The sequence below is a fragment of the Microchirus variegatus genome (assembly GCF_963457635.1).
Source record: "Microchirus variegatus genome assembly, chromosome: 21".
NCBI classification, from domain to species: Eukaryota; Metazoa; Chordata; class Actinopteri; order Pleuronectiformes; family Soleidae; genus Microchirus; species Microchirus variegatus.
In genome coordinates this window covers 2,655,576-2,679,484 of record NC_139822.1, presented here as the reverse complement: position 1 = coordinate 2,679,484, position 23,909 = coordinate 2,655,576, and the positions used below count along the sequence as shown (strand labels likewise).

The following is a 23,909-nucleotide window of genomic DNA, read 5'->3' as shown; positions in this document are numbered from 1 at the left end:
GGTGTTCCTGGCTTTCTCTATGACACACGGCGTCGCAAGTCGTCTTATTAAAGCGATGACAGGAGGGTTAGTCAAGGTCTGTAGTTTAGGCTTCGCTGCAGTTGTCCTCTTGTTCACCCCATTGGGGATCAGTTCATCATGTCCTTAGTGTCCTGCAAATATGTTATCTGCAGTCTGTCTGCTCATGAATGCACAGGCAAGGAAATCAAGTTGGAGACGTATGTAGTCAATTAAAAATGGCATTGTCAAACAAAATTATCTGCACCCAGAGAAGCGTTTTAGCTTTCTTTCAGAAGAAATTTGCATTCACATGCCTTAAACAACAAAGCTGTCTACCTTGTGATTCTTCTTGACAGTGGATATCTCAACCAATTGCAGATTTTTTTTTTAGCATTTTAAAACTTAGTGATTAGCACTGACACCTGGCCATGGCCAAGTGGAAACGGAGCTTGGCTTGGTGACAGTAGATTAGTGTTAGAGTTGTTTTTCAACTCAAGGGTTGTGGGTGTGATTCCCGGATCTGGTAGTCTAATGCCGTGCCCGAACAAGACACTTAACCCCATGGTGCTCCTGACAGATGTGCCGACAGCGTGTGAATGGGTATGAAAAATGAGTTATGGACTGCACATAGATGCACTGTATGAAAGTGTAAGTGAATGAATGGGTGAATGCCAAAACTGTAGTATTAAGCAGCTTTGAGTGGCCATCAAGAATAGAAAAGCGCTATATACAAAAAGTAATTTAAGCGATGGGTTGCTGTTTCAAGTCCTTTCCAGGTCAGGCTGGGGTTTCCCTAAGCAAGGTACCCAATCCCCATTGGGTAATTGACACCAGCCACAGGGGAGGTCACACCCAGTGTACGCCTAGTGCGGGTCTTAAGACAATATCTGTCAAATCAAGTGTGCAGATCATCCGCTGTGGCGACCCCTCGAATTGGAGCAGTTGAAAGAAGGGTTGAGCTACATGTTGAAAGTAGAAGAAAAACAAGACGTAGCACTGAAAGGACCCTCGCAAAAAGGTTGGGTCTTGAGTTTACTTCAAAAAAAAAATGATGTGCTGCCCTTAGGTCTTTGGCGAGGCTGAGCCACGGTAACTTTAAGCTGCCACTTTGTGAGTTTTAGCTTTATCTGTATGATCTTAATGAACGATTTGTTGTTTAAGATCTAGACTGGCAACTCCGCAGGTGAACAGATAGTCGGGAGGTGGGGTGAGTGAGTCCCATGTGGACTTCAGTCTTTGCTCTTGGACTTTAACCAAACATAAAATTATACCCATAATTATGTTTGGTGCTCTTTAGTGAGAGCACATAACCTGACAGGTGGCTCTTCAGCTAATAACCATGATTAACATCCATTCTGACAGTTGACCTGGCACGACGAACGTGTAGGTGACCTATTTCCACGCACCCCCACGTGCCTTAATGACACGGTAACCTCTGAAAACATGTCAGTGGTGACTGCTGTCATTTTTTTACGTAGTGGATGTCTAGTGATGCTGACTTAAGCCCAATTTTTACTCCTGCGTAAAGTCAGTTATGGAGAGCCCTCTACATCCTCTGCAGTGTGTATCCGGCACCACAACGGAGAACTATGAGGGCTCGAGGGGTCTCCGTGGTTACGCAGTTGGATAACGCAACGCGCGGTGGTGGACGTTTTATGTGGCCTTTAGCAGCTAGGCAAAAATTTAATGGCATTATATTTACATTTCTCTGTTTTACACGACTTCATCAACACTATGAAGAACAGTAACTTTGTGGTTTGTTGAAAATAACTAACTGGGGAAGAGGGTAGGAAAGTTTGCACACTGGGTAAAGTGGTGGAGCTACGATATTGTTAAACTGCAGTTGTGTAGTTGTGTTCACTCACACTTTCATACAGCACATCTATGTGCAGCACATTTTCAATTACTCATCAATTACTGACTGTCAGAAGCAACGTGGGGTTAAGTCTTGTCCAAGGACACATTGACATGTAGACTAGCTGAGCTGATGTCTGGGTAGACATCGGTTTCCCTCTTGTATATGTTTGGCCACTCGGACTGGAAACTTTGAGGGTGGCAAAGAGTGTAGTAAACGCCCACCTTCAAGTGGTGTGACCAACGGATGTAGAGTAAAAATGTACACAGGTGGATAGGCCTACAACGAATCAGACGTGGATCATGGACCATGTATGCAGATCGTGCCTATGAAACTACAATTTGCTTGTTGCAGTGTTGACGATGGCTATCTAGTAATGGTGTCCGATGACTTTTGCCCGGAGGAGCTCCATCAAGCAAGTCACTTAAAAATGCAAGCAACAGCCAAATTGAAAGACAGCTGCTCTCTGGTGGCCGCCATGTTGGATGTATACAAAAGCTGCCACCTCCAGCACGCCAAGGGGCAAAACCTGTTTGTGTTTGGTTCCTATTTTAAGGAGATTCAGTATTTGGCCAAAATGGTGCCCTCGCTCAACGTGTCTGCAGAGTAAAACCAAATCACTAGCGGAAATCCGTCTGGGTTCATGCAGGCTAGGAAACTTGTAGAACATTAGGAACTTGTCGGAAGTATCTCCTGCTTTCAGAAAAAAACTGCAAACTGACTTTTACAGTGTCGTACCTGGGTTAAAAGTGTGAAGATCAGTTAACCAGTATTTACTGCAGCAGCTATGACCAGGAGTGTGTGCACTGGTCTCTCTAGATAATCAGCAATAGAATATCAGCAGCCCAGGGCCTTTCTTAATCACATGGAGGAGTGTTAGCTTTCACACACTGCTGCTAAAGGGAGGGATTAGAAAATCACACAGCCTGATAAATACAGGGTAGAGGAGAGGAGGGGTGTGCACTGTATGGTCGGGGGCAGCAGACTGCTGTTGAATCCTTGTTTTTGGACATAAATGAATATTTCCCAGAGCTTAATTAAAATTCAACTAATTCCAAACTGTAGGTGGTAAAAATTCTTGAATTGGATGAAAAAAGTTAAACCATGTTAAATATGAATCATAGTAGAGCAGTGTGACAATGTGCAGCATAACTGTATCTCAATCAAGAAAGATCCATAGAGAACATTTTTGGCTTTCTTAAAATAACCTACAAAAACTACAAACTTTTCTCCAAAATATAACCTTAATATCACCGAATGCATGGTGATATTTTGTAATGGCAATGAAATTACAATGTGGTTTTGATGTGAATTAATGGGAAATTTTGTCCTCAAATCACTTAAAGCTCCCATAGACCCGAAGTTCCGATTAACACTGTTTTTTTGGTGTGTATTTGCGCCAATACCTTGTTTATGAAGCCTTGAAGGTTCGAAACAAACAGTTCAGCCATTGCTGAGAACGCTATGTTTCAGCGAGATCTCTGAAAAAACCTGTTCTGGTTATGTAAACAGCAGTTCTCCTGAACAGCAGATCATCCTGCTCCGGGCACTAGTCCGGGTACATTGAACCGCAGAAGAAGAATAACGTCCGTTGCGGAGGTGTTTCACGACAGTGTCTTCTGACTCTGGGTCTGACTCTGGGCCAAAGTCGTAAAAGGGACTGCGGCGGGGAGTCGTGACAAAGCTATTTTTAATCTTTATTTTTTTTAACAGTGACATCATCAAACTGCCATTTCAAGGGTTAAATGATGACAATGACTGAATGTTTGGTAGTTTTCAGTGGGGCTAAAGTTGTTTAAGAGATTTATGATGAGACATGTTGTTTGTCCCCCAATGAGTTCAGAGTATGTTTTTCTTTCTTTTTTTCTTTTAAATCACAGTGTACTTATAGATTAGAGAAAAAAAATTTAATTCCAAAATTCAAGCGATGTGTGCCATATGCACTAGCACAGCCAAAATGATTGTCATATCAAGAGAAAGAAATTGTCCAAATGGACAAAAATTCCATAATGACACTGATGGATTCTCGTCTCTACCAGCTTTCTATGTTGGATACTATTCATCATGGAGCATTAAGATTCATGACAGGCAGTAAACCCCTCACTCACTGCTGCACTCTGTACTCATTAGTTAACTGGTCATCATTAACGGTACGCAGACTACTGCATAGGTTTACGTACAAATTCATTTTTGATTTACTTCTGATTTATCCTGCTACGTGTCATTCAAACAGTCAAAGCCTGTGTTCCTAGGTCTTCATTATATTCCCTCAGTATGTACTGAGCTTGACAAAAAGACATTCTCCTTCTCCTTTAACCTGTTACAGCAGGATCCAAATCTTGATCATTGGAACCCTGCATTCAAAACTTATTTCAAAAGCATTAGAGACAGAAACTCTTTGGAAACCTGTTTTAGAGTGTAGGGTTACCTGACACTTAAAGTTGAATTAAGTCGTGTCCGTTCATACCAGGCCTCTCTTGTGAATGAGACCCTGGGTAAATAGTAAACAGTCTTTATTGATATAGCACTTTTTGATGAGCACTCAAAGCTGCTTTACACTAGTTTATGCCACTCATGCATTCATACCTCACATCTATGTACAGCACATTTTCATGTCACATTGGTTTTATGCAGAGGTGGAAAAAGTACAAAAATATTGTACTCAAGTAAAAGTACCAATACTTTGATGAAATATTACTCAAATAGAAGTAAAAGTAGTCATCTGAAAATGTACTCATGTATAAGTAAAAAGTAGTTCATTTGAAATGTACTTAAAGTAAAAGTTACTGAGTTACTTTGCGTGGGGTGTTAGGGTAGTAGAAATGTGATAAATTGACTGAGAGGGTAAAAGACAGGATAATACACAAATAACCACTGACTTCCTTTCACTTGAACCATGCAAATGAGAATTCTTCTTGACTGAATTTCTTTTGTTTCATTAATTTAACTGTAGGATCTCATTTTACCTAATATTACCAAACTATGTTTTTATATTTGTAAAATGAGTGGTTGTCAGTTTCCTTCATTTGAAACCTTCAGATTCAGGCCTTTCATTTTTTTAAATTGAAAATAATACTTTGATTAGGCACATGTTTCTCACCTGAATAGTAAAATTTAACCATAAGGCTGAAATTAAATCATCATCAAATAATAATAATAAGTGGCTTTCAATTCTGATATTGCACTTGGTATTATTATACTGCCCTACCTTTCTACAGTGTACTATTGTTTGTCCGCTCAGTGAATGTACTATTGTGTAGTTCAGCCTGCCAACACTGCCTGACTATCTGTACGAACAGCCACACATTATTCTCAGTTCAGTCTCAATTCAGTCATGAAAGCATTGAGTGAGAATATCCCATATTGTGTTGTCTTGCCTGATAAGCCATCATTTTATAATTTATCACCAATTATTTCATGGCCTCTGGATCCCACTTGAGAATGAGTGCGATCCAGCTTTCCATTACAATTTCAATATTTCTCAATTACCTTTGAACTGGTTTATGAATTTCTGTACCTTCACAAAATGTCAAACCAAGCAGCTGTGGACACGTTTATATCACTGATCAGATGAAGTTATAGTACAAAATCCATGGATTAAAGCACAGAGCAATTGAACACATGTACATACAGTCACTCTTTGATGGGCATTTGATGGGTTTCCTTACCAGTTTTTCAGAAACTATGTAACTTTAAGTGTTGTTGTGGCTCAAAATAGGTGGAGAGCAACACCGAGGCTTAAGTAGTTAAGGTTTTTCGACGTTTGGCTGTGACTCACAGTCAGTTCTGACTTTGTGGTGTGTACCACTGTTGCAGGGAACTACCGTATAGCTGCATAAACTCGCTCTCATCAAAACACAGCTGTCAGCAGTGACAGTGAAAAAAGATGTTAGCCACCTAATTAAAGGTTCAATTAATGAATATCTTAAGAATCCTCTATGTTTGCTGCTAAAACTTGCTGTCAGACAGCCTTTTATGACTGGAAACAAGTTTGTAAACTACTCACTAAAGTCTTCTTCTTTCAGCTTCTCTCCTTATGAGTTGCCCCAGCGGATAATCTGCCTTCATCTTGCCCTATCCCTCGTGTCCTTTTCTGTTACGCCAAAGTCTGTTGAGAAAATTAAGAATTTTTCAGGTCATGGGGAAACAGGGGCTGCTGGTCAGCTGCTGACATTTTGGTTAGACTGTATCACTTTAGGTAAATCTGAATAAGGGATTTCAAACACCACGGTCACAGAATAACTAATGTGAACTTACTGATGGAGGCAGCAGTGCCTCAACAACTCATGTGTTTTGAGATGTGAAAATCACTCTTTTTTCTCGATGTAGTTTGGTGCAAGGAGTGAGTGGTTCATAATTGACCCAAACTCTATGTTCGGTTATTTCTTCTACCATCACTAAAGCCTGTGACACCACAAAAGTTATAAAGTTCACTGTAATATAGTTATAAAAGTGACATCAATTTGCTGCAATTGTGTGTGTTTAGTGTCAGGTTTTTCTCATTTTTGTTTCTACGCCTGCATGTGATCTTAATTTTGGCTCTCTTTCTTCCAGTCATCATCGATATAATTGCCAAATCATAACTTCACATAAATATTTTGATCTTGTAATTACCAAAAAAAAAATGCATGTGTATCTTAAAACAGAGCATGGCACCACCTCCTGCCTTTGAAACACCAGGCATCGCTGCCATAATTGCTGTAATAAATACTTCCACTCTTGAATATAATGGTTGCCATTATTGCTGCGTGAAAATACAAAAACAATAGGTCAACTCTAAATTAATGCCGTACAAAAGAGTTTTAGGATGAAACAAGGGGCTAAATAACAAGAAAATAATGGGGGGGGGAGTGAGACATTTTACATACCTTGAAAATTGCACTCTAACTTTAATTTCTCAACAAGAAAATTAAAAGAAAATGTAATTTAGCCACACATTTACATGTATGTGTTTATGTTTGATTTACAGATCACCCAGTTGGATTCATTCTGTTGGATTTCTTTCTTTGTGTGTGTGTCTGTTTTGTGAAAACGCCACAGTCAGATGCCTCAAACAACAAACAACATAGCTTTGTTTCTCACTGATGAACATGGAAACGCAGCCTCAAACCCCCCCCCCCCCCCCCCCCCCCCCCACACACACACAGCAGTTTAGAGTGCAGACATTTGGTATACAACAGTGACATCTTCAGTTGGAGTGATGGAAGGCTGAGCACTGAGGAGCAGGAACAATAGAAGCAGCTCGACAGTGTTTGTCGATGGAGCAAACACATGGTAATTAGAGCCGTTTATAAAGAAGAGGAGGAGAAAAAAAAAAGGCTCTGTGAATATGCTTTCAGTGCGTTCATTAAGATTTAGTCGGCACGGCTCCATGTTTGCCGGATGGCAGTAAAGAGATGTTCAAGCTTCCTAAAAAAAAAAAGAGGGAAGTGATCTGATGCTGTTCTGAGTTCAGGAGAACGAGTGTGTTCTCTTCTGTGGCAACTATAAAGCACATTTAAACATACGGACATTTGTATTGAAGCTGATAACTACTATACTGCTATTTGTAAAAATAGATTTTAATCCCAATCAGTAATTATTTAATTGCAGTAAACATATATACTTATGTAAATCTGACCAGACCAGTTTTTTACAAGCACTGATTAAAATAATGCAAACAACAGTGACTGAATTTGGCCCAGACAGAAGCACACACTGCTGCGACACTGCATTCTCTCCAAAAAGCAGCTTCCTTCCTGTTAAATCGATTTATAACTCTTTAAAAATTGCGCCAAATAGCATTCATGAAAAATGCAATTTGTCTCGAGACTCACAATATATATATATATATATAGTAATATAGTATAGTATAATATTCTCTAAAGATCATGTGTATACTTCCTGGAGTAATTTTACCAAATTTGAACTGTGTTTAATCTCATATTTTTCTTGTTTGTGTTCATTAAGACAATTTTAAAATAATGTAGCAACAATTTCTTCATTCATTTTATTAAAAAAAATGAATCTGAAGTTTATAAAAAAATAAAAATAATAATGTAAAAGCTATTGAAATATTTTTATTGAGCTTCCTGCAACGTGGTGTGTGATTTGCGAGTGTTTTGACTTCACTGATTAAGGACTCGGTGAGAGAGGTGTCGTGTGACAAATGGTTGTCGCTCGGAAAGAGAGAGAGAGAGAGAGAGTCGATGTCACAGCAACAATTTGGGGGGATTTGAATCTGATTCGAGACCAGAATATGTTCATATCTGAGCGACGTGTTTGCGTTTGTTTTTACGACGCGCTGTCGCTCGTCTCTCTTTTCATGCAGGAATCTAAATGTTTGGGGCTCAGAGAATCACAGGCGTATAGATCCTCAGTGGGTGAAGAAGAGAGTGAAATATGCTTTTTCACTAGTTTGGACAGTATCTATGGATTTCAATTGTGTGGGAATTAAACCCCTGCATGGCACATTTTAATTTTAAACATCCATATTTCCCATCTACAATACGAATAAACAAGAACTTATTAATGCCTGTGGTTATTTGTGAATATCTTTACTGCTATTTCAGTGACTAAATGTATCATATATATATATATTTTTTTTTCTAAGAACAAAAATACATCATACTATCAGGAAAACACAGCCGTGCAAAAACCTGTCAAAATATTTCCTGCCATTTTTTTCTTTCCAATATGTAAATTAGTATTCCATGTCGCATTTTTTTTTTTCACACTCTGACAAAAGTCAAAATCAGACAAACCACAAAGAGCCAGGTTTTTTTTTTCTTCTTCTTCTCTGAAGAGCATCACATTGTAGGTAAATGGTGTAAATTCCAAAAACTTAACGTTAGCTTCAACAATGTGACTTTAAAAAAAAAAAAACAACGACACAACACACCACTAGCATGATACTTGAAACTGGCATCTGAGATGTCATTTACATATATTAGCATATAAAGTAATTGGCACAGATGCCAAGGAAGCAGCCACAAACAGATTAATTGTCATCGAGCAGTCGTGGTGACATAGTTAAAAAATGAGCTCCTTTTAAGGCACCAATTATCAGAGAATTTCCAAAGTAACCTTTTTTTTTTCCATCAGCAATTCTTCTCACCACTGCTGTCGCCGCTCTCTCACACAAGCGCGCACACTCACACACACAGACACACATATGAAGAAGTTATATGCACAGTATTAGCATCCTAAATGTATAAATATTGTAAATAGCTGTCTGTCGTCTTTCAAGTTGTGCCTTTGAAATCAGGCCGCGCTGAAAATGAGCACATGTGCCTTTGTTTTGCCCAGGATCAGAACAAACGGAAGACATTCTCACACACACACACACACGCACACACACACAGTGTCATTGTGAGAATGCGTAATGAATTTTCAGTTAGAAATAAGAATGCGTCTGCTGGGGCGTCCATATGCTGTTTTCTTCCTCTTCTCTCTCTTTTTATTATAAACACATTTTAATGCTCTCTGAGCCCCCGATTTCAGCACAGGTGTGTGTGTGTGTGTGTGTGTGTGTGTGTGTGTGTGTGTGTGTGTGTGTGTGTGTGTGTGTGTGTGCGTGTGTGCGTGTGGTAAATTTTGAAGTTGATCTGCCTCTAAACCTGTGCATATTAGATGTTTGACAAAGAACGGTCTTCTTCTCATTCCCATGCATGGCCTTGAGGAAAGGAATTGTGCTTGTAATGGGTGGGTTGCCCGTTTAAATCCCGGGAAAGGGCTGGGGTGCCTCTGAGCAAGTCACCCAATTCCCATTGTGCTGTCACTACTGATGTGTAAAAAGATAATAATAATTTGGCATTTAAAAAAATCTAATGAAATCAGCAATGACCATGAAGAAGTGGGATACGAAAATCTCCTGTGAATTTCACTTTGATTACATTAAGCAAAAATAAATGTGTTTCCCTGTGGTCATTGAAGAATAACTAGAGAAAAGGTGTATAGTATTCATCCATATTTGTGAACATATTTATTCATCAAAAGAGTTGCAAAATGAATAGAAAATATAGTGAAGACATTGACACGATTGCAAATAATGATTTTTATTCAAAATAATCATTTTGCCCTTCAAACTTTTCTTTCGTCAAAGACCCAGCAAAACTGTTATCAGTTGTGCTAACAGAGTTTTCTAACACGATTATCAAACGCAATGTACCATTAGAACACTGGAAATGGGCCTCCATATTCCATCAAAAAACCATGCAGATGTTTGCAGCTAGAATAGTCGTTTACCACATTAATAATGTGTAGAGTGTATTTCTGATTAAATTAATGTTATATTCATTGAAAAAGAAGTGCTTTTCCTTCAAAAATAAGGACATTTCTAAGTGACCCCAAACTTTTGAATAGTAGTATATACTGTATGACACGTTCTGCAAGTCAAAGCTTTTGCTGACTTGCTGTGAAGTGTTTTATAACTTACTGCTTCTCCCTGCTCTCTGGTTTGGGCTGTGACTTACGGAAGGCAAAATGTCTATTGTATAACATTAGCAGAAATCTAAAAATAACTACCCAAGTATATTTGTATCAGTGTATAATTGTTTTAAAATAAAAATAGTGTGGTTTTCATAGTAGGAAAAAGCCTTTTTTATTTGTATTTGAGATGTGTTCTCTGTGGACTGTGGTGTGAGCGAGTGAGTGGTTTGCAAACTGACACAAACTCCAGTTTCCTGTTGGAAAAGCTTGTCTTACTAATAGTCAGATTAAACCGTCAACATGTTTGTAGCGCTGCTAAGAGCAGAGAAGAGATTATCACTCTGCATGCATGTGTGCACCCTGTAAATCTAACCACTTCTGCAACCAGGAATACACTCCACCAATGCACAGACTGCTGATGCCGCCACCTTGTGGTAATGGGTGGATGTTTTTTTTTTTTTTTTTTCAGTAATAAATGCTGCTGCCTGCAATTTTTGATGAACCATTCTTTTGTATTACATTGTGATTTTATGTCTTTAAATTTTCATAGAGGCTTTATTTGTTGCTGTATGTTTTGTTTATATATGATAAAAAAAATCTCTAAGCAGGATATACAGGATAGTTAGAGTCAGTGATGACATGGTTATAGAACTATGATATCATTTATATAAGCAGCAGGAGAAAGTGTTGACATTTTTTTTTTTTTTTACTACTTTTAATGATATAATAATAATAATAATGGTGATGACTTCCATCCAACCATTATCTAAATCAAATCAAATCAAATCAAATCAAATGTTATTTAAGGGAAAACTACCCTTAAAAGGAGATTTCTTCCTGTTAAAACTTTTTTTTCTCCACTGATGCCTGTTGTTTGCTCCTTTGTGGGTTTCTCTGCTCTCTATAATATTGTAAAAGGTTTTTGCCTTACTATGTACAGTGCCTTGAGATAATATATGTTGTGATTTGGCGCTATTCATATTAAATTGAATTGAGCCCTATACCTATCTATCATGAAAAAGTTTTCAAGTGGCTCAATGATTCTTCCCTAGATTTTAAATGGTCAAAAATATTTGGGGGTCATTCAGGGTCCAAATCTTATTTTTAAAGCGGACCTAGAATGGAAGTTCAAATTAACGTGTTTGTTTGGTGCACATCTGCGCCATTACCTCGTTTACGAAGCCCTGAAATTCAAAAACAAACAGTTCAGCCGCTGCTGAGAACGCTGGGTTGTATTGTAATTTTGGGCTCAGCGAGATTTCGGAAAAAAACCCGGTTCTCCTGAACAGCGGATCCTCCTGGTCCGGGCACGAGTCCGGGCACGTCCGGTTGCGTACATTGTACCGCAAAATAAAAGAAGAACATCTGTTGTGGAGGTGTTTCGCTTGTGAAAGTGTCTTCTGACTCTGGGTCAAAGTCGTAAAAGGGACTGCGGCAGGGAGTCGTGACAAGACAGTTGGGAAAGCTCTCGTTGGCACAGTCTGTCTTCTGGGGGTGAGATTTCAGTCTGAAACAGTGCGGCTGAGGAGAGCTTCAGTGAGGAGAGATTTCTATTGGCTCGTTTGCTGCAACTAGGAGGTTTTTGACCATAAAAATAAGTTAATGTATGTAAATAGACCTCCATAACTAACATGTGCGATAGGATCACTCTATGGGAGCTTTAAAAAGCATATGAAATGGTGCCACACACTGGCACCAACTTTTCAAGCTGCAAGACAACTCGCTCTACCAGTGAGCTACCATCACCCTACTTGTGTACAGTAGTATATATAATAACCCACAGTGCTGTACCTCCACCTGTGAAGAGTTTTGTTCAGCTCTGCTCTGAGCAGAGCTTCATATTCTGTTTCTGGGGAGGGGGGGGGGAGTAAAGAATCCCTGCACACAGCTCTGTCTTTGCACAGTCTGTCTAATCTTTCAGGGCCATTAAAGAATGGAATAAGCTTCCTCTTAATCTGAAAACCTTGGTGAATGGAGGCCAATGTGTTGTCCTGATAAGAATAGCTGTGAAAACCTGTGTGTGTGCGTGCATGTGTGTGTATCTCTGCCTGGTCCTCACAACTTCAAAGGGATTTTTGTCAGTTAAGGTGACACTGTGTAGTATTTATGGGTTTATATAACCCAAAATCCACTTTTTTATACATATTATGTGCTCCTGCATTGTCTAGTCGCTGTATAATAGTTTTTGTTTCATTTTCGTAGTGTTTCAAAAAGTCATGTAAAATAGCGTCTCTTTACTTGTAGCGGAAGTCCCGCCTCCACTCTCTCCACTTCGTCTGCTACAGCTCAGGGAAGGGAGGGGGTGAGCAGAGGAGCAGTTCTTTGTTGTAAATTTCAGCCTCTCCTCTAGATGGCACTATAAGCTACTTACTTCACCTTTAAAGCAGGGCTCTCAAACTCAAATGACCTGGGGGCCAATGCGCATCTATCGTGGTCAAGCGGGGGCCGGCCTGGAGAACAAAAGGTGGGGGAAAAAAACAACTGTTCACAATATTGCATCATGATATCATAAATATACTATATGTAATACTATTTATGATGTAAAATTAATGTATTAATATCAAAAACAGACATTTATTTTAAATTACATAAATAATAGTGTGGACAACTGTATTTAAAATTCATACCAGGAGCCGTTTCGGTCACTGCCATTCGTGGCTCGGGCCCTAACAAGTGTATTTATTTATGTCATTGAATGTTGTATATGATACATTTAATAATGGGATAATTATGACCAAATGTCTTATTATTACTGTTATACAAAATCCAATGTTTAATGGTCACACAAACATGATATTAAGTGGGGGGGCCGCATGTAATCGATTGGGGTTATGGTTAAGGTCAGTGTTAGTCTCCAGGAAATAAAATGCAATGTAATGTCAGTGTAATGTCCTCTGAAGTCATAGAAACCAGACTGTGTGTTGCATGACTAGATGGAAATTAGCAAGTGGCTAAATGTGGTACACAGCATTTTTTTTTCTCTTGCTGAGCTTAATGTGTTTTGTACACTTTTCCCTGCTTCAAATGCATTTATAAAACTAAACTGAACTAAAATTAACCAAACCTTCCTCTTATCCTCCCCCACCCAGTAAACATGTCCACGTTTGCCCCATGAGGGTTATATTCAGGCTGGCAATATGGGTACCAAGCATAATTTGTTCACTTTAAGCACATGCCAACTCAGTACCCAGGTATCATAGAAAGAGCCATGGTCTTGAGGTGGGCAAATGTGGGTGGGATCATCACATGCTGTACAATTATTTGAAAACAGTTATTGAGACATCAAAAACTTTGCATACCTGACAAGTCGGTGTATTTTGTTTAATATCATTTTTTTCCAAAATCATATTACACAAAGCTTTTCACAGATTTTCATTTAATTGACCACAGGATAAAAACTGAGTGAGAGGATGAAGATCTCAGTACTTACTTTTCCATCCCTGCGTCTTCCCATGAACCACAGAGCCCCGCACTGTTGTACAGAAACCAATAAAAAGTCATCAGTGAGCAACGCTGAACTCACTGCTGTGACTCAAACCCTCATAGTACAACATCCTGTGCTAAATGTGGATTAATCAGCCTTCTGAAATAGCAGCGAACGCACGCTTTCCTAACATTTGACAGAAAAGCACAAATGAGCAGCTGTTTTAGGAAATAAATGAGCATTAGTTATTCATGTGGAGTTTATACAAAGATAAACAAGAGAGAGACTCCATCACATGGTACATGAGTGGTAGTCGTATGAGGTATCATCAGTGCCACATCACGTCCATCGCCAGACACACATCTGAGGAATGGATGCCAGCAGGGAAATGAGGAAAACATTATTTTAGTCACTTAAAAAGAGGTTAACCTCATAAAAATAATAATAACCTAATTAAGATCATGCAATTTTTTGAATAGGTTTGGCACTTTTTCTCACCATTAGACCTTTTCCAGCTAGAAAGATGAGTTAGTGTCACTTTGTAAACCGCTAGACCCAAGTCCATAGAGAAAATCACAGCAGTTGCTTAATTTTGGCCTCCATCAGTGATTTCAAATGTGATAAATTCTCCAGATTCTCCTCCCACTGTCCAAAAACATGCAGATTTGGGGATCAGGCAAATTGGAAACTATAACTCTAATTGACCGTATAGGTGTGAGTGTGAGAATGGCTGGTTTGGATGTTTGTCTCTATGTAGCCCTGTGATGGACTGGTGACCTGTCCAGGGTGTACTCAGCTGAGTTTGGCACAAGTGCCCCTGCAACCTGCAGTGTGGAGGATCAAGCAGTAGAAGATGGATGGATGGATAGTGTTCATACATGAGGCAGAAGTGGACCAGCGGTTCCTGTGTCTCTGTGAGCTAAAAATACAGATTCTCTCTTTGGAATTTGGTGTGGGAGAGTGAGTGGTTTACAAATGTCAGTTTCCAGTCCAAAAATAATAAAATAAATGATATTAGGTGAGCCTAAAATCGGTTTTAACTCACCCTTTAAGGTCCCAACTACTGCTGTGAAAATTACAGTTTGCAACATCAGCATATGAAGCAGAAAGTAAAGTATTATTTTTAACAGGGTATGGGTGAGCACAAAACACAAGAATAACCGACACAAAATATGCACTTTCTGTGCAATCGGTCACTAAAACGGTTATTTTTTTATGAATAAACATCACATGCATGTGCAGCAAATTATGGATTTAATGGTGGTTTAAGAATTTAAAGCGTAACCTTCTCTTTATTTTTTGATAGACACATTACATTTTTTACACTTGCGCAGTACTTCCCTACATAGATATCTGACATGGATGGAATATAATACATCGACATGCACACACACACACACACACACACACACACACACGAGTCTACCAACAACAACCTGTCAAATGGAGGCCTTGACACAGTCATTAGAATATGGACACAACAGCAAATGGAGGAGAATGGTGACAAAGTCACAGAGGCTCAGGGAAGTGTGTGTGTGTGTGTGTGTGTGTGTGTGTGTGTGTGTGTGTGTGTGTGTGTGTGTGTGTGTGTGTGTGCATGCCTGTGTGTGTGTGTGTTCTGTGGTTGCATTCTGGATGTCTGTCCCTGAGGCAGACACTTTTCTTTTTCTTTTCCTGAGGATACTACGTCAAATATATGTGATATACCCTTTTAAAGCTAATCTTCAATTAAATATTCACTGTGCGATAGATTTAACATGTGATGAAGAATGACCACATGACTCTGTACTGTAAAAAAAAAGGAATACAACTTAAAGATATGAATTGTTTTTAACATGTAACTATTATTGAAATAAAACGTAGAGGAATTTCGAAAGTGGCTTTTTGAAATTGCGGTATTGATTTTAGAACAGTTATTGTTGTTCAGTCTTACCTGACTGTGCTCAAACTTGCATTATGTCTTGCGCATTTCTATGTGTGTGTTTGTTTGTCCCCGCACACACACACACACACACACATACACACACACACACACACACACACACACGCCTGCTCCCATGTGTGTTTATATTTCTTAACGACTTTCTAATTCGGGGCCAGCAGGAACCTGCCTTCATCTCTATTAGTTTAGTAGCCTGGCAAACAAAGAGAGTCTGTGGCCGTGGCAGCGAGCCAGAGGAAGACTCAGCCGTAAAAAGCACTTGTCCATCTGCGTCTCCTCCTCCTCCTCCGCCTCCTCCTCCTCCATCTACTCCCCCTCTCTTATTCCTCCTCTCTGGGTGTGAAACACTCCTCCTCCCTTTTAGTGAAAAAAAACAAAAAAAAAACAGTCTTGATTCCAGGCTCATGAGTCCTCAATCTAGGTATTGATTGTTCCAGTCGCTGATCAAGTGCAAAAAAATATGTAGTGTGGTTTGGGGGAAGGAGAGTGTGTATTTGTGTGTGTGTGTGTGTTTGAGGAATCACTAAATTAGTTCTGCTGTGCTGAAAGTCTGGCACCTCGATTCCATGTATTATTAAAAGAAAGATATCACGGCATGACATTCCCATGAGATGTGGGCTGATTTTACACATCAACATGTACAAGAGGGGACCAACCACTAAAATATGATTATTAGCAAGTTCTAGTATTATTATTTTTTTTGTCAGGGAAAGCAAAGGAAGATGGAGCCCCTGCACATTTACATAAAAAGATGATTTTATTTTGTGATTTAAAAAAAATAAAAAATAAAAAATATATATATATTTACATACATATGTATGTAAATATTTTATTTATTTATTTCTCAGAATTTTTAAGTTCATATCAGATGTATACGTTTTTTTAATAACATGCATAACATGAATAAACATATATTTGGAAAAATTATTTTACCAATTTAAAATGGCTGTAAATTATATTGTGATTAATGAAATGTATTATTGTGATAATACACTTCATGTAAAGATCCAATATGCGAGTCTTGAGCATGTATCAGACGAAACCAACAGCAACTGTGACAGCTAATGCCAGTCACCTCTCTCTAAGTCTAATTAAAAAGTGTCCTATTAAAACTGTGCTAAAATGAAAGACAGACATGTAAAAGCAATTCTCTCCTCCCATTAGGTGAAAGATTTATTCAAATGATTATGATGTGTGACTGTAAACATTTTTAAGTGCAGAAAATTGTTCTAATTGAAAATTTGTTTCAATTAGATCTTAATGGACAAAGTTGAATCGAGCACTTGGTTAAAACGATGGTACTGACTGTTAAAAGGTACAAAATATAAATAAATTAATAAATAAACAAATAAATAAAACGTCTTTTTCATTATGCCATTATGGGCTAATGTAAAATGCTCTTACTATAGATTTAACACTTTAGTCGGGGGCAAAGAGTAAAATATAGAGAAAGGTTTTATAAATGACACAAAGGTTTGATCGGCCGAAATTCTCACAAGGCGATGGGATGGTTTGTGGTGTAACAATCTGTGGAAGACATCTACCCAGAGGCGCAGTTTGTGAACAGGCAAGGCAGGCAACTGTTTGGGGCCCCAAGCAGATAGGGGGCCCCCGACACTCTGAGCCTGAGGGCTGTTTTTACTGAAATGTGCAGTGACCAGCCGCCTCCCCGTCCCCCTTAAACAACAATGAGCGATGAAGGAAAATTAAGAGGATTATTTACAGTGTAATGCACATCTTTTTTACTCAGTTTATATATGGTTTTTTTTCAGTTATTTATTTTGTATATATTTATATTGTTTTATAATGTGGGTTCTGTAGTTATATAGTTTTTTAAAAGCTATTTTATTGTTCTTTTCATTTATATTTTCACATACACAAGGTTTCTCCATGTTATTTCATTCATTTTCGGAAAAAAATAAATATTTTGTTGGTGTCAGATTATTTATTTATTGCTGAGGGCCCCTGCAGACTCTAGAATCGCCTCTGCGTCTATCAGTTTAAGATGTCAGAAATGTAGATTGTCGACCTTTATTGTCATAGCATAAATGTGCGTAAACGGAGTCCTGCGCACCTCGCTGTACGCTCGGCTGACGAGTTAGCAAGAGGAAATGTCTAGAATCTCATTATTGAACAGAGGAGTCTGGTGTATTTCGTAACAGCACTGCTGCTCGCGGCGGTCATGGAGGAAGTACAACAAATCTTGTTGACCCTTTAACCTGTTTATGTCCGTAAATAGTTTCCTTTTTTGTTGTTGCCTGCTTTTGGAGATTGAGACAAAAACTCAGCTGGGACCATGTCGTGGAGACACGGCAATATCTGTCTTGACCAGGAAGAGATCCTTTATCTCAATGTCAGCATTAATCAAGAAAAACTGACAAAACACCTCAAGATAAAGTTAGCAACACATGGGCAAAATGTTTTGTTGACATCAATAGTCAATAGCAGGTTGCCAGATTATGTAGCATTGTTGATTTACATTCCAGGGTGTTTTTATGTAGCTTGAAACGTCTGCTGGACATCTGTGTTCAATAAGAAAATAACAACTGGGCTCTTTCAGAAAAAAAAAAGTTTTCAAAAGTGGATTCAGTGATTTAGTTCAAAGCTTCAGTTTTTAAGTTTAAGTCAACGTGGGTATCTGATGACACAATGATACAATCCTACTGTCAGACACACAGCACGTCCCACTGTGTTAGCGGTACCAAAGATGAGAGATGAACTGACCCTCACCAGTAAAAGACACATGTAGTGCAACTATTTTAAGGAACACCCAGTTTCTGGCTGCAGCTACGTCTGTTTTTAAACTTGACACAAACTGACCAAACAAGGCAGCAGTAGACAAGCAGCTCCTGTGTCTTCCATGAGCTTCAAATCATTGGTTTTCTCTAAAGACTTTGGTGTGGAATGAGAGTATTTGTGAGACGGGGTTGGACTTTGCTGGTTTGATAGATGCTGCGAGATCAATTAGCGCCCCGTCCAACCTTCAAATACATCGAGCAGTTAAAGAGGTCAGATTTTATGGAATGCTGGATATATAACCTTCTAACAAAACAAGTCCCAATCTTTGGTTTATGTTGTGATCAATACATCTAGAATTAGGCAGGCACAATCTCTCTCTACAATCTCTCTCGAATTAAGTGACTAACAGGACACAAGGAATTTATCTTATATTGAAAGGAAGTGATTCACTACAAATTTAACTATGAAAATTAAATGTTGACCAACAATTTGCATCAGTTTTCCTATATCTTAACTAAACGTGTGCATTTAAAATATATATATATATTTATTTTTTTTTCACTTTTCCTCACACGTTTGTCCAGCACTGACTCTCCTCTGAACTTCTGATAACTACAGACTGTGTGTTCACCATGTAGTAAAAATGCAAGAACTGCTCCCAGGTGTCAAGACGGTTGCGTGCAAGTGGGAAGAGAGTTGCTGAGAACTCACTGTGGCTTTGAGACAGTACAGTCATTTTAATACCGAAATATTATTCCCCTCTCTCTCACACTCACACACGCGCACGCACACACACACACACACAGACGAACCTCTTCCACCAGCAGAAGGTTGCTTTGCTGTTCTCCACATGCTCATGTCTCCACTATCCAGCCTCCCCCCCCCCACACATCCTCCTCCACCTCACCTACCCCCGGTGCTGGCAAAGGCACCCGTGTGTGTGTGTGTGTGTGTGTGTGTGTGTGTGTGTGTGTGTGTGTGTGTGTGTGTGTGTGTGTGTGTGTGTGTGTGTGTGTGTGTGTGTGTGTGTGTGTGTGTGTGTGTGTGTGTGTATCAGGCTGGCTGCTGCGTTGTGAGCATGCCCTCTGTCATTCATGCAGAGCAGCCCTGTCCAACTGTCACTTCCTGACAGGCCGATAATCAATCTCTTTATTAACTGCTCTGCTGCAGACCACCGCCACCACTGAGGGAGGGAGGGAGGAACAAGGAGGAGGTGAAGAGGAAAGAGGGAAGGAAGAGAGAGGGAAGAATATACAACTGCTGCTGTAGCTTGGACATTTTTTTATTTTTGTTTTCTGCTGTTGGTGAAGTTTTAAAAAAAAAAAACAACTTTAAAGTAAGGTTATACGGCACAACATTTTTCAACAATCAGTGACATAAACTGAGGGTGAAAAATAAATAATTGTTATTGCTAATGAGGAATAGAGGTGAAATATCATCACTGTACAAATGTACACATAGACAGATTTGTGGTCCAACAGAGTGACAAACTTTCAAACTTTCAAATGCTGGGGTCCAGTGTGAATTCTGAAATCCTCTGATATGGACACTAGCTCTCCATGAAAAAGTACAGCTGCCAGTGGGACACAAGGGAAAAAAATTGATTTCAGAAACTTAACTAAAGGCTCGGCTAGAAAAAAAAAAGTACAGTATCATGACTTAAGACAACTTTTTCTAACTGGAAACTTAAAGGTGAATTAAGTAGTTTATAGTGCCATCTAGAGGAGAGGCTGAAATTAACAACAAAGAACTGCTCCTCTGCTCACCCCCTCCCTTCACTGAGCGCTACGGTATCCTCAGCCGGTCAAATGTCGTCCTCGTCGTCTTTCTCCGTGTCAGCAGATGAGGTCCGTGAGGCGAGGGAGAGGGCGAGCTACCGCGGGCCGTAGCAGACGAAGCGGAGAGAGAGGAGGCGGGACTTCCGCTTCAAGTAAAGCGACGCTTGATTTGTTCTCTCACGTTTGTCCTTACAGGCTCTGGTAGAAACATGGCGTCTCGCTGCTAACAGTCAATGCAACCGCGGACCATTTTATTTTACATGACTTTTTGAAACACTACGAAAATGAAACAAAAACTATTATACAGCGACTAGACAATGCAGGAGCACATAATATGTATAAATACGTGGATTTTGGGTCATATAATCCCATAAATACTACATAGTGTCCCTTTAAGTTTGCAAACCACAGGCTCACACTGCTGCCTCATCAGTAAGGGCACTTTCACACCAACAGCAGTTGGTGCGCACCAAACGATCCATTCGAACCAAAAACTCTTGTTCGTTTCGTTTTCGTTTTTTCAAGCAGACCGAGACCGCCAAAAAGAGGTCGTCTCGGTCCGCTTGACTCCGCACCAAATAACAGACTCTGGTGCGAACTCGGGTCCAAACAGGCTAGACTATTAATTCAGTTATTTTACATAGACTCATTTGCTATCAGTGGGAAATTACCCTGTAGCCTATTGGCCCAACAGATTAGATTCTGCAGTAAATGCCATGGACATAGCCTCTAGGTCTAGGTCTTTGGCGCAATCTTCGTCTCATAGTTAGCACGACCACATTCATGGAAATAGCGCGTCTCCTCTGCCTGAAATGACGCGATATACGTGTTCGCCGACTCCAGCGCATCAGCAGATTGTTCTCCACTCGCAGCCGCGACTCATTCTCAAATTGGATATTTTGCCAAAAATGGCCAATACAGAGAATGTAATAAACGAAGATCAGAGCAAGTAGCAATGTGCGAACGTGTTGCTCCACAGTGAGTCAAAAGTGGCGCTTTTCTACCAGAAGATATAAACACATTGATGAAACGTCAATCGGGCCAATTTTGGTTCGTTTGCTGGTGTGAAAGTGGACCACACTGGAGTCATATGTTACATAATAACAATTGTATTGCCTGGTGCGGATCAAATAATCGAACTAGTGGTGTGAAAGCGCCCTAAGTTCAAATGTTTGTTTTATTCCTCTGTCAAATTGACCTTAGTGACACAAACTGCAGTAGTAGACCAGTATGGAATTAGATTTGTGTCTGCTGTCTGCTGATTGGCTACTGAGGTTTGGAAGTTGTCGCAGATTTAAAAGAGAGATTAAAAGTGGCTAATATACAAGAAAATAAAGTTAAAAAATAAATAAAACTGAACTGATCAGTCAATATAGATACGGTCCATATGTAAACAGAACACATACAGCGGGAGAAATCGCCGGTGTGAGTCGACATATTTAATAAAATGGAAATGTACTTTTAATCTCATAAATCTGCAAATTTATTTTCTCGTATATTTGGCACTTTTAATCCCGTAAATCTTTCAGTCCATTGAGCTGTCCCTCAAAACTCAGTAGCCAATCAGCAGACAGCTGACTTATTTTTCAAACAATAAAATAAAACATTTTTGAATGACTAAATCAATATTTATTTTGCTTCTGAAAAAGTGTTGCTTGCTTCGTGAATAATGTTCTCTGTGGACTTTAGTGTGAGATAAAGATGTCTTTGTTTGTGTGTCGAACTTTGTTGTTTTAATAGATGCTGTAAGATCAGTTAACCCCCTTTTCAACCTTCAAATACATAGAGCAGTTGAAGAGGTCTGATCTGAACAATAACTGAATTAATCCACAATTCTCCTCTTTTTACTCACAAATATTTAGTTTATGTGATCAATACCTCTAGAATCAGAATTAGGTTTATTCAAAGTTTGAAACCAAATTGGATTCATTCCTGATTGAGAAAGTGTCTATTACGAGGTGTTTATCAACAGCAGTCTATCACACCTCGGGTGCACTCAGGCCTCTCTCCTTAATCATGCAAAGCCAACATGGATAGATGTTTTCAGAAGCGCTGGTCTCAGCATCATGATGTTTGAAAAGACAGACATAGAGCGAGGACAGTGCCGTTTGGAGAGGAGGTCTGGTGCTGCTGCCCTGACCTGCTGCTGCTGCTGCTGTTGCTCTTGGTTTGTGAGATGCTGGTCCGTCCTGACAGCATCTCACGTGGCGACGTGGTGATAATTTATGAGGCGGGAAAGTGCATCAGTGATTCTGGCAGCCAGCAGCCAGCCACGCAGGAGGAGGCGTACTGCTCGTCCAGTTCTTCATTTTCCAGCCTTTTTTCAAGAGATCCTATATGATTTCCCCCCCTAGTGCCAGAATGAAATTAATGTTTCCACAATGTAACTTATGTAATCCTTACATACTGGTTAGATTGTATGCATTATATATACAGTATGGGCTGGATCAAGTTTGACCTGAGCCAAGAAATCCTTCATAACAAGTGTCGTGGGTACTGGGGGGGGGGGGGGGGTTGGGTCATCTACTATGATCTACTACAACCAAAATGATGTAGCTGTATTTTATTGGCTGTGAGAATTTGTGGCAGCACACACAAAGTGCTATGGTAATTCTAAATGTATAATAAATGACAAATGATCAAAGAAACAATGTGTGTGTGTGTGTGTCTGAGGACCAGTAAGGGTTTTTAACCAACAAAATGAGGTCATTTTTACAGAGTGAGGACATTTTGGCCGGTCCTCACTTTGTTTTCATTGAAATCACTTCCTCAGGTTGCTATAGCTAGCTATACTCAATTTGTCCCAAAAAAAAATTCAAATTTTGGACGACATGACGTTTTTGTAAAATTAGTAAATTTCGTGATACTATATTATAGTATGACGTTTTTGTAAAATTAGTAAAATTTTTGTAAATTTCGTATAAAGTATAATAATCGTCCAAAATTTGAAAAAATCTTTGACAAAAAAATATGTCGTTTTTGTAAAATTTTGGACCAAAAATAAAAAAATGGTTTTCCAGCCCTTTTTGCTCTGGGGCTCCACCTGCAGACATTTTATGGTACTGCAAACAGTAGTTCTTTGTAGATGTCATTCATGAAGTAGATATTTGTAATTGTGTTGATTTATAAAGTGGAAATGCTGGTCCTCACTTTGTCAGCGACCCAGTCCTCAGTATGCAGCAAGTACAAAAATGTGTGTGTGTGTGTGTGTGTGTGTGTGTGTGTGTGTGTGTGTGTGTGTGTGTGTGTGTGTGCGTGATCAACAGGATGAGTTCCTGGTGGAGACTCAGAAGAGGCTACAGTCAGAGATCACCCAGTGTTGCCTGACCAACGCCAGGCGCTGCGGCCTTGACGTGGACACGTCAGACATGTCGTCGACTGAGGCCGACCGAGCTGCCGAGAGCACGGCTACAGTCTGAGCTCACACACACAGACACACGCACAGCGAGAGAGGAGGCAAAATGGCAAACCTTGTTCTCATCACCTCAGACGCACTCACAGATTCAGTCACAGAGACGCTCAGGTCCCACCCGTCCCCGACCCAAATGGCTGACGAGCAGATATATGCGAATAATGATTCTATCGCAAATAATGATAATCATAAAACTCCAAATCTGGGTAATAAAGGCGGAGTAGAGCTCCCTAATGAAACACCGGCCTCCCCTCTGCCTCCGCCTAATGTTCCCGTCGAGTCGTTCGACATTTTTCCATAAAGCAATTTTGCAAGCCCTCTTCAAACATGAATCACCTAGAAATGAAGAG

The 23,909-nt window shown here is 39.6% G+C and overlaps 1 protein-coding gene across 1 annotated transcript in view; it reads left to right on the top strand.

The window, feature by feature from the left end:
- Positions 1 to 23,566, top strand: part of LOC310942401 (uncharacterized protein) — a gene marked incomplete at both ends in the record, with an annotated part of 66,246 nt that extends 42,680 nt beyond the window's left edge. The window contains one exon of the mRNA XM_083907781.1: positions 23,414 to 23,566. Coding sequence (XP_083763907.1) covers positions 23,414 to 23,566 — 153 coding nt within the window. The remainder of the gene's footprint in view (positions 1 to 23,413) is intronic.
- Between the last annotated feature and the right edge of the window lie 343 nt (positions 23,567 to 23,909).